Raw genomic sequence first — 16,804 nt, forward strand, 5'->3', positions numbered from 1 at the left:
TTTCAAAATAAAATGTACAAGTTATACATTTATAAAGCAGATATTCCAGGAAGATGTATATAAGAACAAGTGCTAAATATTAAATAGAGTAGGATGACTCTCTTACACATGGTCACTTTGATTCAGGATCAAAACCAGGTTATGAACTACAGTCTCTGTCCTCAAAAGTCATATTTAATTAGCAAGTTGCTTTTCACAAATTCATCATTTCTTGCCAGTCTTAAGTCTAATTTATGAAAACCTTCCTTGTGTTTTTTTAAGTATTTTCCAACTTTTAACACCAAGTAAGTATAAAGAATAAATTCTTCAAATATTCAATTATGGAATTATTCAATTTTTCAAAACTATCTTTTAAAAATAATTTTTAGTTCATCCTTTAATTACAGTATGCATATTTATTAGTTTACCACATTTACAGGTGCTTAACATCTGATTTTCAATAGTAAAATCAACACTGTTTTAAGATCCATAGTTTCAAATATTGACTTTTCACTAGGAATCCTGCATCTGCAAACCCAATTCAGCTCCTTAACTGTAAGACAACTAGAGAATTTGGAAGCACATTTAAACGTTTCCAGATTAGCACAAAAAGGAAACACAGCTATGAATCAGCCTTTTCTAGCAGAATAAAGGACTTTCTTGCAACATAGTTTGGAATCTAAGTAAAACCAGCAGCATTTTGTCAATGGCGGGTGTCTGACAGACACAATAAGGCAATGACCCAAAGAAAAGATTACAGTGTAAGTCAGTTCAGTTCCTCAGTGAATGCTATGGACCTACACGTGCTCTGAACCAACTCAGAAAAAGAAGCATTTACAGATTTGTTATTAATGCATTAGAAGATAAATTTATTTTGTGATTTATTTTGCTATTGTGATTTTGTTCTCAGTACCCATCCTCCTGCTAGCTGAATCCCATACTCTACCACTGAAGTGTTGTTCAATCTTACAAGGAGTGCTTTTAACAGACAAGAAGCATGCCTACTTCGAAGATTATGATGCATGTTTGTCCTTCTCATATCAATTGGTCTCCCAAACCTGCCCTTGAGCATTTGTTCTTTCACTTGAGATTGGCTCAAAACTGCCAAGTAGCCTCCTGGTTATTTTACTTAAAGATTTGTTATCAGCTCATCTACAACAACAATAATTTAAACCTTACTTTACCCACAGAATTCTCCACTACCACCTTGTTTCTTGGCTACTGTTGATCTGCAGGATCCATCCTCTGTCACAGAAACTTGGGTTTCATCTTCATGCATGTTGCCCTATTTGTGGCGCTCTATCAGAAAAGTGTAAAACTTACCAGCTCCTTCTAAGTATCAGTCCATCCATTCGGTCCATCCATATCAGTCCACCAACGCTGAAACTCCAACATCTCCTAGCTCACTGACTGGAATGCACTTTTCCCTTGCCTTGACAAATGGAATGCTGGTCCAACCACAACCATTCAGTATGCTACAACACACACCCTTTTCCTATCAGTTCTCTTTGCTCCTCTCCATAGGTTCCTCATCTACCCAGAAAACGGTACTTGGTCTCCTTCTGAAGGCCTTTCATGGCCTCTTTCTTCAGCCTACACTCTCATCCTGCAGTAATTTTTTTATTTCTTACCTCCTGTCAGCTCACAGTGACAGCTTTGAACATATCTGTCATACTTTCAGGCAAGTACCTGTCACATTCCCATGATTTGGAAAAAGCACCTCAAAAATCAGCAATACAGACCATTCCTAGAAATCACCCCTTTCAATCTTTTTCACTACAAAAATTGCAGTGAAAGTTGACAGTTGCTGTTAGTGTCCAAGCCACTGTATATCATGCTCAGTGATACACTCCTCCCCCTGATCATACTTTGTCAGTTTACATCCAGAGTCTGGCATTTCACATACTTTATTTGATTCTGCGGAGCAGGAACCAATCTTTAGCTCTATTTGTGCAACTTAACCCATTAACTGGGAGGTATTTCAGGCTTCTAAGCACTAAAATACTACAACAATTCAGCCAGTAGGACATGTAGACAAGCTTCAGCATAACCCTGCATTCACATATTTGCTTCTTTCTTCTCCCATAGTGTGTAGATTTCAAGTACTGTTCCTAGATATTAAGCTGTTTCATGAATCTCCCAGCCAATGTCTGATAGAGTACATGCAAAATATTTTGCCTGTATGATCACTTGTTCTATGACACCATTTGAGCTCTTACCTTAGTAAAATTATTCAAGTGACCTAGTTTTCTCATATTTGAAACGCCTTGTAATTTGGCCACATTTTGGAGAATCTCTCTCATATTATCACAGGGTTCTGCAAAAGAAAACAGGTTATTAGCAGATACAATTGCAAAAAAAAAAATCTAAACATTTATTCAACATGCAGTTTCCTAAATATAACAGGTACTCTCCTGGTCTTAATTAAGGATGCAGATCATTTTTCCCTCAAGAAGCAATTTGATTTATGCTTAGAACCAAAACCAGGCATACCCAAGTTCTCTAGAATAAATGCTAAAGCCCATGCAGGAGAGAAAATCTTATTTTAAAGCAGATTTTAATCAATATCTTAGATTTACAATTGACAAAGAAATCCATTTAGCATCTGAAACTCCAATCCTAACATCTCATAACTGAACAGCTTTATCCTTGTCTTTAAATTACAAGGGGATTAAGAAGTAAACTTAAAGAGAGAAGTAGAAAGATAGCATGTTACTGCCACACCACATGACTTCTTTTTTCCCTCCAGACAAAGGGTTGGTGGGATTTTCGGAAGACAGGACTCTTTTCTGCTCTCCATGTTAATATCTGTCCACAATCACCCTAAACTTACTAGAGGGCTAGAACTTTCCAGTGACATGGGAAGTGAACTACAGGGTAAACAGGGTGACTAGGAACATCTTCTCCTTTCTTCCTACGGGAAGAACATTCCCCCCCCCCCCAAAAAAAAAAAAACCAAAAAAAAAAAAAAACCCCACAAACCAGGATTCAGACACCAACTGATGACCTTGCATTCTGCTGGGAAATGGAAAAGGACTACCAAACATGAGGAGAAGAGACAATACTGCCCCACCTTTTGGAATAAGGTTGGGAGTTGAGGCAAAGTGGGACAAGCAGCACAGAGTGGGGCTGGGCACAGAGAGCTGCATGCAGAGCTACTGTAACAGAAATTGTATCTCTGTATTGCGGCAGGACAGTGTTCAAAGGGAGATGCTTGACTGCAGGGTTCTCATGCAGTCTTGGATCAGACACTGCGTGATAAGCGCTACAACACTATCAACAGCACTGCAGTTTGAAATAAATGAAATACCAAGGCTATGCTGGAGACGTGAACTGTTAGAAAGTATTACATTACCAAAAAAGAAAAAATTGTATTACATAAAATGAAGTCTTTAGAAAAAGCCTGAAGAGTCCAAACACCGGCCATATGGAAGGCAGAAAAGAGAAGGGCTTTGTGTGTGGTGCCCCATGCTGACTTCAGTAAAAGAAACTTTCTTCCTACTGCAGTATGAACAGCTGCAGCTGAATTTGTGGCATATACCTTGTCTTTTACTTCCCTGTTCATCCTGAAAGGATATTTGTAAATTTTTCATTATACAAAGAAAATCAAAAGTGTCAGAGATGTAAAGAAAGCACCTTCTTCACCACCCCTCTACAAACCAAGCTGAGTTTTATCAATTCTTGTAGTTTAAAAACTTTAAAAAGCAACAAATGTGAAAAAGCAGACATAACTAGCAATCTCATCAGGATATATGCAGAACGTATTTGGGAAGACAAGACCTTGTACTTGTGTTACCATCAGGAATACAAGACAGTATTTAAAGATTAAGACACCTCCAGGTAGGCACCTGAATTAAGGTATGTAAACCTGTAAACCCACTGTAGTCAATGGAGATCTCTTCTATCAGCCAATGAATTTGAAAACAATTAATCTGATTAGCTGCAAGATGCCTACTCAAGGGTAAGGTGAATCAATTGTATTGACTACACTGCTCATAATAAAACTTTAGGATATGTACAGACATGCTACTGCCACACTGCTACTGAAAAAAAAAAAAAAATCACATAATCGTCGGGGGTTTTTTTTTTCAGACACAGTATCAGTGAGATTTTGGGAAGACAAGACAGGCTCCTAAATGTGGGCATCAATCTCAATCATCACCAGCTTGATGTGAAATATCCTTTTCCACAAACCTAAGTCACAGCAATAAACAAAGTCAACTGTCAGATATACAGCCACAAGCACAGACAGAGCTATCCTGCACTGCAGAACAGTATGCATAGTGAAACCAAACACCCAATAACTTTGAATTTAAATTGGAACGTGCATGCAACTCTTTGAACTTCCCACAACCCAGCCAAAAAAAAAAGAAAAAAAATATCTTTGATTCAGTAACAGAAATTAGTGAAAATCTTACTAGATCCAACCCAAGTTTAGGATTCCTCTGCATAGTTTACTTTTGCAGGGCTTAACTCAGTTTGAGAGGTTTGCAATAACACAAGCCATAGAAACACTGAAGACAACTAGGTTGGGATAGATATAGCACTACCAATAGTTTACATCTAATTTCAAGCCCCTAATTTCAAGGGAACATAATAGGAGAGGAAAATAACTTCCTCATAATTTGGTTTCTCTGAAAACACAGTTTGGCTGATTTCTACACTTTGGCCTGCCTTAGGTAATGGGTGGGAATTTCCCTGGCTCACACCACGTCTGGACCTGTAACATACCCCATTACGCCACAAGAAAGATCCCAGGTGAGCAGCCTTAGAGCTCTCCAGAATGTTCTACTTCAATTCCCTGGAGAACAAGCAGCAAAAATAACTTTCCAAAATGACTGGAAATATGCTTATAAGTTTTAATTTTGAAAGTGCAGATGCTTACATACTCAAGGTAAACTACCAGAAACTAAGCTCGCTATATGGACAGGAAAGACCATGAGACTAACCCAGGAAACCTCTTGTACGTCACTGGCAATGAACATTTCTGTTCAGCCACCCAACAGAGCGGGCCCTGACTCAGAAGTGAGCGAGGTGTGCTGTGCAGAAAGGCAGACAATTTGCTTGTGAAGAAATCAAGACACGATGATGCTACCATCTTCCATGTTAACAATTCCGTAGCAATGGCAGACCTTTGTAACAAAGCTGCCTAATTAAAACGTGCACTAAAACCATTTTATTCTACATGTGTATGAAAAAATGCAGTTACAGCAACTTTTCCTCGCTTTTCCTCTTTCTGCTGAGAAAAACTACCATTTCTAGAGAGACAGAAGTTTGAGGAAAACTGTCTTTGAAGTGCTTAGCGGAGCAGCCAGGTATTTCCCAGAAGCTTCACTACCAGATAAGTAATTTGAAGCAAAGTGGGGGCTCCAGTATAAGATCTACAACACTGTGAGAAAGCTGAGAATGTGAGAGACAATTCCACTATTGAACTGATAATATTAATACTGCAAGTTAGCTGTGTCACTCTTCAATTATATCAACAACACTACTGCTGTAGAAAAAAAAAGATAGTAAAGAAATAAACACCCTCTAATAGCATACTATCTCTGGAAGAACTAAGATCACAGAAGCCTTTTCAGTCAAACCTTGTCAGTTCAAGTCTTGTTTTAAACTTTAGAAGAACGTTCTTGCAAAAAATCTCTTCCAAAAGAGTTAACAAAAGAATTGTGACATATTAACTTCAAAGAAAGACTGGCTATCCTGTTTATCCTCTTTTGGAAATACATAATACATTACAAAGAAGTGGAAAATTTACTTACTCAAGCGTAACTCTTTTATTACAATTAAAGACAATAGAGAAGGTAGGCAGGCCTAACAAAACTTCACGTGGCAGATGTAAAAGAATTTAAAACAAAACAATGTTACTTCACAAATGGAGATATAGTCTCTTGCTAGTCTGTCCCTTACATGAAAATGGGCTTGAAAATAGACTAAATACATTCTGGATTCTACTAACTAAGCCATGTGGCTTTCCTGTAATCAAAGATGAGACCCAGCACTGCATATCTTCCTGTCACAAAATCTCATGCAACAGCATTGAAGACCGTGGATTAATGCAAAAATGGAAAAAACATGGCACAAAATCTGAGACTGATCTCCCAAAAGAAGAAATATCATGACCTTAACATTTCATTGTCAAGCTTCACAGCTCATGTTGGTGTTGACAAGGGCTTTTGTTTTTTTGGTGGGTTTTGGTTTTTTTTTTTTTAGGACCCCAGTTCAGACCACAGCCACAGAGATTTCTAGCTCTGATTAACCCTTACTCTTCAGCGCTTCAGAAGTTCTTGCTTTTCTATCTGAAAAGGAGACAAAGAGAAGCTACTTGTTATAATTTTAAGACCCCTCAAAAGTCTATTCTTTCCTGACTTACCTCATTTATTACTGAGATGCTGACTCATCTTGAGCTGGCCCATAGCAACAACAAAGTATCTTCACATTCTCTCTCATGGTGCTTCTGAGGGTGGAGTTGTGCAAAATGACTGAGCTGATCTTACAGCTTTCTTCTCCCAAAAGATGCACAATCCCTTCCCCTACTTTCCTTCCCTCTACCCTGTCCCACTATATGATACACCCTGTCCTTTACACTACTCTGGCACCTGTTGACTTCACCTTAAAATAATTCTACTAACTCAGCAGAATACTTGTCATTCTCTTGGCTATGTTAAGTTTTCTGCTGGGTTACCAAGTCAAACTGAATACTGTGAGTCTCCAAAAATCCACACAGAAGTGGCTGTGCCACTAAGCCATTCACAGGTAGAGTGGCAGAAGCAGGATGTACCCTTTCCAGAAGGGACTCATTAGAAAAAAGACTATCTTTTTTTTACCTGCACTTCTACACGTGGCAAATTGTCCCAATTAATGTATATAAAGCCACTTTGCCTTAAATTTCATCTAAAAGGCTGTTGATATATATACAAAAGTTTCAAGCCAGCACACTTGTGCTCTGCAGCAACAGCCACACTCGCTGCTCGCTACCATCTCATTTTCTGTGTGTTTGTCGTCTTTTTTCTTTGGACAGCAAGCACTTTGAAGTAGCACTGATCTTTATTCTGTGTATTTCTGTTACACCAAACAGTTTCTCACTCACAACTGTTTGCACTGACCAATACCCAGTACATATAATGATAATCTTTAGCACAAAGTGAAATCGGTATTTTTAAAACCCTAGCCTCAATAATTCCACGATTCTCTACACCTTCAAGTAATTCATAGATGTATGTATATTAAAAATCTTCAAAGTTGTGGTGTTGTTTGGTTTACAACTCTCATGACCTTTTACAGCTTGACTCATTTTTTCACCCCTTCAGGACTGTGACACTGGTTTTCCCCAGTGAGAATCATGATGCATTTTGACAGATCCCATTCTGCAGAGAAAGAACACCGCAAAGCTCCAGCTACACAAAACAGCTAGTGCTTTATCTAATGCAGGGATGAAACAGGACCAGCAATAGCTATATTAGCAGGAGTGACGACTCCTTTCCCCTGACAGACTTAGCAGCATTGTTTGAACACATTCAGCACGCTAGCAGCATGCCAGCTTGCTATTCTGTTATGCACATGTGAATAAAAAGCAAACAAAAAGAATGGTAGGCTTTAGCACACAAATAATTCAGTAACTCTGAAGTCAGGCACAATGAGTTAAACTGAGGAGTGTATATTTTATATGCATCACTTGGTAGATGCTAAGATAGCAGCTGTACGCAGTAACCAATGTACATACTGTAAGTAAACTCTCAAGTGAGAGACTGCACTAGCAGCTGCTATCACACCTACTAGAATCATAGTGCCAAAAAGTGAAATAAGAGACTAAATATGCCTAAAGACTTCTCAAAGAAGGAAGCTGTACTTCACCACAGTTAAGCATTTCATCATTGACTAAGAACACAAGAGATACCTTCCTCTTATTGAAGGAAAGAATCACAATATAAACAGATGATCCTGGTGAACTTACTATACACCTCCACACTTATTACAGATTTGTAAAGTCTAAGTGCTATGCAACTGTATATTGCAAAGCTGCTCTTAGTGGCTTGTTAAACTACAGGCTGCCAAAACGAAGGAAGCTGAGTGAAACACACACCAACTAGAAACATTAATGCACTGTTCTTAATTTCCACTGAAAAAGTAATGAGTTATCAGTTACTAAAAGCAATGAAACATTAAAAATCAGTTACTTGAAGGTGTTTGTGTAAGCCTAGATGACAGGTAATCAGTCTGCTAAAACACTTATCAACATTTTTAATAATGAAATGAAACACCCATGAGAAGGCATATCCTGCCATTATCAACTTGCGGGGGGGGGGGGGGGGGTCAGGACAATTATGTAATCTCTCAAAACATGAAGTATTCTTAATTTACATCTAATTCAAAATGTGGAAACTGCACAGAAGAAAACCAACCAGGTTCTGAGAACAATGGAAGAAGAGAAAGCTACATAAAAAAAAGCAAATTGCATGACACAGAGATCACTCCTGAATTATTTATATTGACACATCAACTCCACTTTGCCAGATTCAAAAAACTTAGTGCATGAACAGATTACATTCAGCCTATGATTTTCAAAAACACAGTAATATATACTTAGACTGAAGGTATGTCTCAATTTATAAGGTAAAAGCACAGAAATAATTGTTTGTTTGTAGTATCAAGTTCAGATAGTTACTATTATATTGAAAAATGTACTGAATACTAAGTCAGATAGACATCCTCTATGACCACTGTTAAAATTCTATTATCACACTTGAATCAGTAAGGTGAAAAATACTTTGCACTGGTATAATGTGATGTGTAAATTTTACCAAATAATTCTCATAAATTTTAGATTAAAAAAACCACAATGTATAACAGATCTTAACAATTGAGAGCATCCCCTTGAAAATTACAGGTGACCAAAACCAGTGATTTCTGCAGAATGTACCTAGAAATTTATTTTGTTTGATTCCTATAGCTTCCACAGGTGAACCATACATAAAGCACTTTGAATACAGCAACAGAGAAGTTCCAGTAACTCATGTTCATTGAAACAGAAAAAAAATAAAACCTAAGAACTCAAATTATTTTCACTCTTGCTGCTTAAGAAAGCTATGAATAGATGAAAGTGGCTCAGTAACACAGGAAAAAAGCACGCCTCCTCTCTTTCATAGCAGTCAGCAAAGAAAGTAGAACTGTTCTTCTTCCTACATCAATCAGGTAGAACTTAACCTCACATTTACAAAAACGTCTATTAACTAGAAAGCAGTGCAAAAGACAACATATCTGAGGTAGGATTCAGGAATCACTAGAACCTCAGATAAGAAGAGGGTCTTGTATCAGGATTACACTTAGGAGTCTAATCCTTCATATTTAGCTCTGTACATCTAGACTTGCACATACGTCCTTCTATAAGTAAACAGGAAAGTAAAGTTTAAAGGCCTACTGTGACTGTATGGATTTCTCTTCTGCAGATGTGCATAAAATATTGTAAATTAAAGGGTAATTTTTTAAGTATTCCGAAGTATGGATAAAGGTGGCAGGAAATATACGTTCTGGTGTTGCAGTCAGCTTGAAGCAGTGACAGCAGTTCAAAAACGGACCACTTCCCAAATTACTGTTTTCTAATATTATTTCTAACCAATACACTGAGATTGTATGTATAGAAAAGCCATCCTTACATCCTCACTCTTGCACTTATATTAATTATTCCCAGTGTGTGATCTTGTATGCCAAATTTGTAGACAGCGTTGCTTTACTGGTAAAACTTCTGAAAAACAGGTTTTACAGTTGAAATGTTAACAGCTTTTCTAGCATCTAAAGCTACAGTATTATGACTTAAACAGAAGCACGGAACAAAGCTGAAGATTGGCCACATGAATTATTTTGGATCGCTAGAGACAAACTTAAAACACCTTTAAACTTTGAACACAAAAAGAGAAAACTAAGGACCATTCCAAAGGATAGCTACAATGCTGATTTGAAAATTAATTACATACAGCTTTTGATAAACAAACTATTCTTTAATGCTTTATAGCAGTACACAAACTACTGTTCTGCATGAGTTTCTTCAAAGACCAATTATGAAAATAATATTAAAGTTAGGACTACTGTGCTGGTTTTGGCTGGGATAGAGTTAATTTTCTTTATAGTAGCTAACATCGAGCTATGTTTTGGATTTCTGCTGAGAACAGTGTTGATAATACAGAGATGTTTTAGTTGTTGCTAAGTAGTGCTTACATTAAATCAAGGACTTTTCAGCTTCCCATGCTCTGCCAGGTGCACAAGAAGTTGGGAGGGGACACAGCTGGGACAGCTGACCCCAACTGACCAAAGGGATATTCCATACCATATGGCGTCATGCTCAGCATAGAAAGCTGGGGCAAGAAGAAGGAAGGGGGGGACATTCAGAGTGATGGCATTTTTCTTCCCAAGTAACCCTTACGTGTGATGGAACCCTGCTTTCCTGGAGATGGCTGAACACCTGCCTGCCCATGGAAAGTAGTGAATGAATTCCTTGCTTTGCTTGCGTGCACGACTTTTGCTTTCCCTCTTAAACTGTCTTTATCTCAAACCACGAGTTTTCTTACTTTTGCTCTTCTGATTCTCCCCCCCATCCCACCGGAGGGGAGGGTGAGTGAGTGGCTGTGTGGTACTTAATTGCCAAGTAGGGCTAAACCACAACAACTACATAAGGTACCAAGGCAGGTTTAAAAAACTGTTGTTCTTTAAATAACTTGTCTATTCATAGAGAACAAATGTTTGATTTAGTCCTCCATTTAAATTTACAGCTAGGTCCTCAACTCTTGAAGACATGATCTTAATGCCAAGAATCTTAGCAATCATTCTTGGTATATACAGTCTTTGTGTGTTACATACTTATTCCCCACTCCCCCCCCTCACCCCCCCCCCGAAAAACATGCCATCTTTCTACAGTATTAGGTACACAACTCTAACTACTGCACACTATGATGACTAAACCCAAGCTGAGATTACATTGTCCTAACAAAATTTCTCTCATTACCATTTCATAGTAAAACAGAAATATAAATGATTCCAGAATACACAGTTAAACTCTAGAAGAACTTGCTCTAACATTTTCAAAAGTTTAGATATTTAAAAGAAAAAGGGAAAGAAAAGAAGACGACAAAAAGAACATGAACGGAGGCACAAAATGCTGGAGGCTGGGGAATGCTCCATAGCAGTGCGACTACATATTTGTTTGCCCTGTTGTTCTACTCCTTCCTCTGCATCAATTATCAGCTACTGTCAAAGACAGAACACAAGGCTGGAGTGACCCAGTACAGCTGTTCTTATGCTCAAAAGCCAACAAAAGGATAGTGGATAAGCCTTTCCGAGATTCACAACATTGGTTATGTTGAAATTAATACTTTCCAGGACATCAGCTAGGAATTTGAATGGTGAATATGAGTTTATTGTAATGATTTAGAAAATTATCTTCAATTCCTCCAACCCATTTTCTTCTTTTCTGCCACCAATTCTAGAAACAGAAAATTCAGGACAGTCACAATTTTTAGTTGCTTTCACAAAAGATAGACTGTGACTGCTTCACATCACACAACTACTATTTAGTGAGCGTATCAGGTAAATCTTTCAAAACTACTCAGAAGAATTCTGATCATGTATTTCTCTGAATATTACCAAACCGACAAGCAAGTTAGTAATATCACTGACGTTAGAAGAAAATTTGTGAAAGGGAGAAATATGATCGTATCTACTCGTATTTTCCCAATTAACATTCTGATTCTTCCCTGCATCATTTTAATTTGTTCAAGAACCCAAAAATGTAAATGTTGTCCAGTTAAACAGCCCCTACTGATAAACTCTAAACTACCAGGAGGTAGCCACTGTCCCCATAAATACCCTGCTACATAGGATGTCACGTAAGAAGAAAAAGCCTAGCAACATTAGCAGATGTAGGACCACCTGGTTTGCTGATGAAGACATGAAGGGCAATTCGGCAACACATGGAAAGAGCAAAGTAATAACATTCTCAAATTCAAACGTTAATAAAGGTACACAACTAGAAACGACAAATAACAGCACTAACTGCAGCAGGAAACCTTTAAACTGTGGCAAATGTGCCATGTGATAACTACACCCCTTAAAATGTTATAACCAGAAGATTTCAAAATAGTGCACAGACTGATGATGCTTGGGAACTTCAGTCCCTCATACTAGGGACAGGATGGGCCTCATCTGTCCGTAGCTGTGACCGTTCGAGACTTTTACTCTCTCCTGAAAAGGTAATTTTCAGAGAAGGGACAGGAAGCGTCATATTTGTAAATTTCACAAGATCCAAGTACAATTCTTTAAACACAGAAGACACCTAATTTGTTGGTCAATTTCAGCTTAGAAAAATCTATCCCACTGAAGTAACCCGCTAACCTAAAAAACTGAGCTGGAAACACCACATTTATGGAAACAGCAAAATTTTTTCCATTTCTTTTTTTTGTATTTCCTGAAAAAAAAAAAAAAAAAAAAAAACAACCAAAAACAAACAAACCAGTAAGTCTACCCATGAGAATCACATATGGTTTGCATAAAGGAGATGAACACATTCTAAATTCTTTAGATATGAGGTTGCTAAAGCTGAATTCTGACTTCACTGATGCTCAGAAGGTAACAAAGGGAAAAAGATTACTTACAGATTTAATAATTTTTTAAAAAAAAACAGTAATTTTGTGGCAACAGCTGTTCTTGATAGTCCTCTATTTTTATGAAGTAAATATTTTCAAAAGTATATATATTTTTGTTTATAGTCTGTGTACACTTCAAGCAGGAAACCAATCTTTTATGCAGCTGAATAAAAGAAAATCCCTGTATTGTTCACCATACATCTTTACATGAAGAGATTAATGAAATTATTCTTTGTTACTTTTTATAATTATTACATATTTTTCCATAAATAAAGGACATACTGTTTTGCTTTAAATACCTTACCTCTATGCACAAGTACCTCCCACTAATAATTCTGTACTCTTAAATCAACAGTTGTAGTTCATCTCACAAGGAATAAAATTTATGCAAATGGGGTATAGAGATGTACCTCTTTCATTTTAACCAAAAAAGTGCTAACTGACAGCAGCCATTTCAAATATGGGTAACTGTCCTAGCTCATCTTTGCCATTTTGCCATCCTTTTCATCTTAGACTCACAAGGTTACTCAAAGTATCACTGATAAATGGCATGAAATTTTGTTAACTACCCATTTCTCCAACTGAAAGGGAATTCAAAATCTTTGTGCTTTTAATTTTGCATCTCAGACAATTAAGCGTATTTAATTTCTAAATAAATAAATAAATTTAAAAGTAGCTTTCTGAAATGTTCCAGGAACAGCTACCTGAATAAATGGTCAGATGTAGCCCAAATCGTAGCAATAAGTAGCACTTGGACTAAAATGAGCTTAGAGAAGTCTAGACAGTAAAAAACAAAACCAGTAAATTTAGAAACAAAATCTCCCCTTTTAGGAACACTTTCATAAAGGTCCTATCACTCAGACTAATTTATTAATGAGCAATGTTGATTCCAACGATATTGCTGTTCAGGTAGAATTTGGAAAGACTTCCTCATAATATTTAGTTACCCAGACCTATTCAGGCAACCATCGAGATGCAGCTTGCTACACACTCATGAATATAACAGAAGCACAAGAACATGAGTCCTACAGAGCTTTCAGGTATGTGCTAACAATAAAGTTCAGTACATAACTAAGAAAATAAAACTGTTAAGTAGGGGTTTTTGGTTTTTGAGGTTGGGATTTTTTAATTGGGTTTTGTGTTGGTTTCTTTACTCCATTTTCTCACTTTTTTCACTTACGCATCTTTACCAGCATTCCTCCTCTTCACCAGATGCAAGGATTTGGTGAATACACTTTTCACTAATCATGCTCTGAAGTTTCTCTAACTCCTACTTTTCTCCTGATGCATTCTACCCAAATTTTCCATCACCACAACAGATGGCCGGCAAGTGAAAAAAAAAAAACAAACAAACAACAAAAAAAAAAACATTTCCGCAGTACACACAAATATACTAATACTACAGATTTTTAAACTAGAGTAAAGCAAAATACATTTTATTGTGAGAGTAAAAGTTATGAGTGCTCCAGTTAAAACAATCTGTCAAATATCAGCCAGCACTTGTGTAGCAGTGTTATGACACCTTCCCTTCTGTTATCAGAAATCATCGCAGGAATGCTGCTCAGTGTGCAAATTCACCTGCACTATGGTATAAGTATCTGCCTACCTGCATGCAGTTAAAAACACTTCCAATGAAGAGCAAACCTCTTATTTTATCCAATCTTTTGTGTAGTTATCAAAGCCTCAAGCCACATGCTTATGTGTTAGTTGTAAGAAGCTAGCTGGTTTTAAGGTAGATGACTCGTGTCATTTATTATTTTAAAAAGAAGTTTCAGGCAGGAGTCTCAATTAGTATGAAAGAGCATCTCTATGTTACTAGGGGAAGACTTCTGAGATTTCTAGGTAATTGGTAAAGTATGCATGAAGGTCATGAGATTGGGCAAATAAGTGATGTATTTCTTTCTGGGAAAGCTATCATTGACATAGCGTCCTTATTTACTGTAATTATGACGAGGGGTGTGTTTCTTTACAGAGCATCTACACTGGATAAGCTCTGACAAAAAAAATCCCGAAACTAAGCATTGCATTAATCTCAAAGGGGGGTGGGGCAGAGGGGAGAGGAGGGGATGGGAGGGAATGAAAAAAACCTGAAGAACATTTATGACAGACTAAAACATTTATATCAAGAAGAAGGCAGAAACTAGAGATTTTGGTACTTCAACAGTTTCTAAGATTCAAGTGACAGGGGGGAAAAAGCAGAATACTGTAACGTTGTGGAGACACAGCATTGCTTAAACACCTAAGCAGCTATTTATACTGATCCAAATTGCAGAACAATCTCTTTTGTCAAATATAAATAGAAACCACAAGATATTAGAACAGTCGTTTTATTCTCTGTCCTTCAGAAGAAGAGTGCTGACATTTGTTGACCAATCTGAATCACAGCAGCAAAAACATAAAGAACCCACCCACAAAAACAAATTTAGAGATGCTGTACACAAAAACTTTAAAGACAGATGAACGCAGACCTTGAAAGACATGGTAATGCCCAGCTCCTACAGATACCTTAACGCTAGGTAAGCAAGTCATAAGGTTTTAAAGTTGCCTTTTGTTAAGATTTTTCCTTCATTAAAAATGTTGTTCCTGTTTTCAAGAAACGAAAAGTGAAGATGTTGTAAGCACACACCATTTTAGTAGTTCTGAGAAGTCTTAAGATTGTAAAAGCAGTAATACCTTAGGAAGGAAGCCAAAAGGTACAGTGTTATTAATCTAACCAGGTCAGTGCACTACAATGGTCAACTAAATTCCAAAACAATGGTCAACTAAAGCACAAGTGCAGACAGGAAAGCTAAGTGTATGCCTTAATTTTGGAGTGCACACACTCAGCACCTCTAACTCTCTTACTTTTAAAATGTACCACAAGGTTACATGTTGTCCAAAAAGTTAGCAGGCCACCATCATTGACCATTTCCCCTTTGGTCTTCCCATATAAAAAACCTCCAATATACAAGAATAACATAGTAGAAAATGTCTCAGACAGCAAAACAAGTAAGATCTCTCTCCAGCTGTTTTTCAAGTTGCCCCTTCATATCTCAGAAAAACTGAAGAAAAAGTTATAACTACCTTCTTGCTCCTATTACGGCTTCTGTTACAGATTCACAAACAAGGGAGCAAAAACCCCGCTACTGCTCTGTGCGATCTGCTCTAACACAAGCATCCAGCTATAGTCACCCATCACAATGATGGCATACTGCAAAGCAAGGGTGGAAGATGCCCACACATTTTGTTTATTTGAGTATTTTTAAGATACTGTTTCTACAGTACGGTGGAGCCCCACTTCTCCATATTTTCAAGCCAGACCACATATTGCAAGAGAATGCAGAGAAGAACTTAAAGGCTTGCTTCCATCACTAATGGCAAGACTGTTACAGAACTGCCTTTGAGCCAGCAAGAAAGTATACACCAGCTACCACCTCTGCACTGGTTCTCTACTGCCTTGCTGCAAGCACTCCAAAAGGGTTTTTGTTTTCCTCCCCCACTACTTGAGCTCTCAGTAGCAGACAGGTGCGCAGCGTCCCTCTCTGCTTCTTCCATACTGATGAAGGAAGCTGGAAACGGCATGGTCATCAAATCTCAAGCTGAATTTGGAAACAAAATTCATCCAGCCTTCTCTGACTATCCCGCAAATAACCCTTAAAAATGCCTGACATTTTTGTGGGCTGTAAACTGCAAATAGCATCCCGAGATGTTTGCCCTGCATGCAATGCATTACGATTTGTCATGTGGGCATATGGAATCAAATACAACATGGTTTAAAGTGATGCAAGCAAGCACAGTAAGAAAAGTAATACAGTTCAGATCTCGTGAAGTTAAATGGAACTTCTGTATCTGTTATTTGATATAGATATTTGTAGATATATCTATGCATCTACATGATAGAAGGAAATGATGGAGAATGAAGGCAAAAAAGGAAAAAGGTATTTTTTCAGACAACACTAGCCAATTTTGTGAAACTCGCTCTCAGGGAGACAAAAAGCCAGTTCTCAGCTACTTTATTCATATCTGTCTTGTGTTGTAGCTGGAAGACTCAACATTTACAAAATCAAGAGAATTGGCTGTACAAGAAAAGCTGCTAAATCAAAGTAGTATCTCATAATGCACATTTATTAATAATAAATAAAAGTACTGATCTTGGAGATAGGTGCATTCCAGTTAATTAAAGAGTACAGTATCAGAAAGTGAAGACTATTACC

The 16,804-nt window shown here is 37.4% G+C and overlaps 1 protein-coding gene across 4 annotated transcripts in view; it reads right to left on the reverse strand.

Annotated features, from left to right (window-relative positions):
• RICTOR (RPTOR independent companion of MTOR complex 2) overlaps window positions 1–16,804 on the reverse strand; it is an 86,348-nt gene that overhangs the window by 65,258 nt on the left and 4,286 nt on the right. For all 4 annotated transcript variants that reach the window (XM_075488755.1, XM_075488754.1, XM_075488753.1 and 1 more), the window contains one exon: window positions 2,199–2,296. In XM_075488755.1, coding sequence (XP_075344870.1) covers window positions 2,199–2,296 — 98 coding nt within the window. The remainder of the gene's footprint in view (window positions 1–2,198; window positions 2,297–16,804) is intronic.

Source organism: Mycteria americana, chromosome Z, assembly GCF_035582795.1.
Source record: "Mycteria americana isolate JAX WOST 10 ecotype Jacksonville Zoo and Gardens chromosome Z, USCA_MyAme_1.0, whole genome shotgun sequence".
In the NCBI taxonomy this organism is placed as follows: domain Eukaryota; kingdom Metazoa; phylum Chordata; class Aves; order Ciconiiformes; family Ciconiidae; genus Mycteria; species Mycteria americana.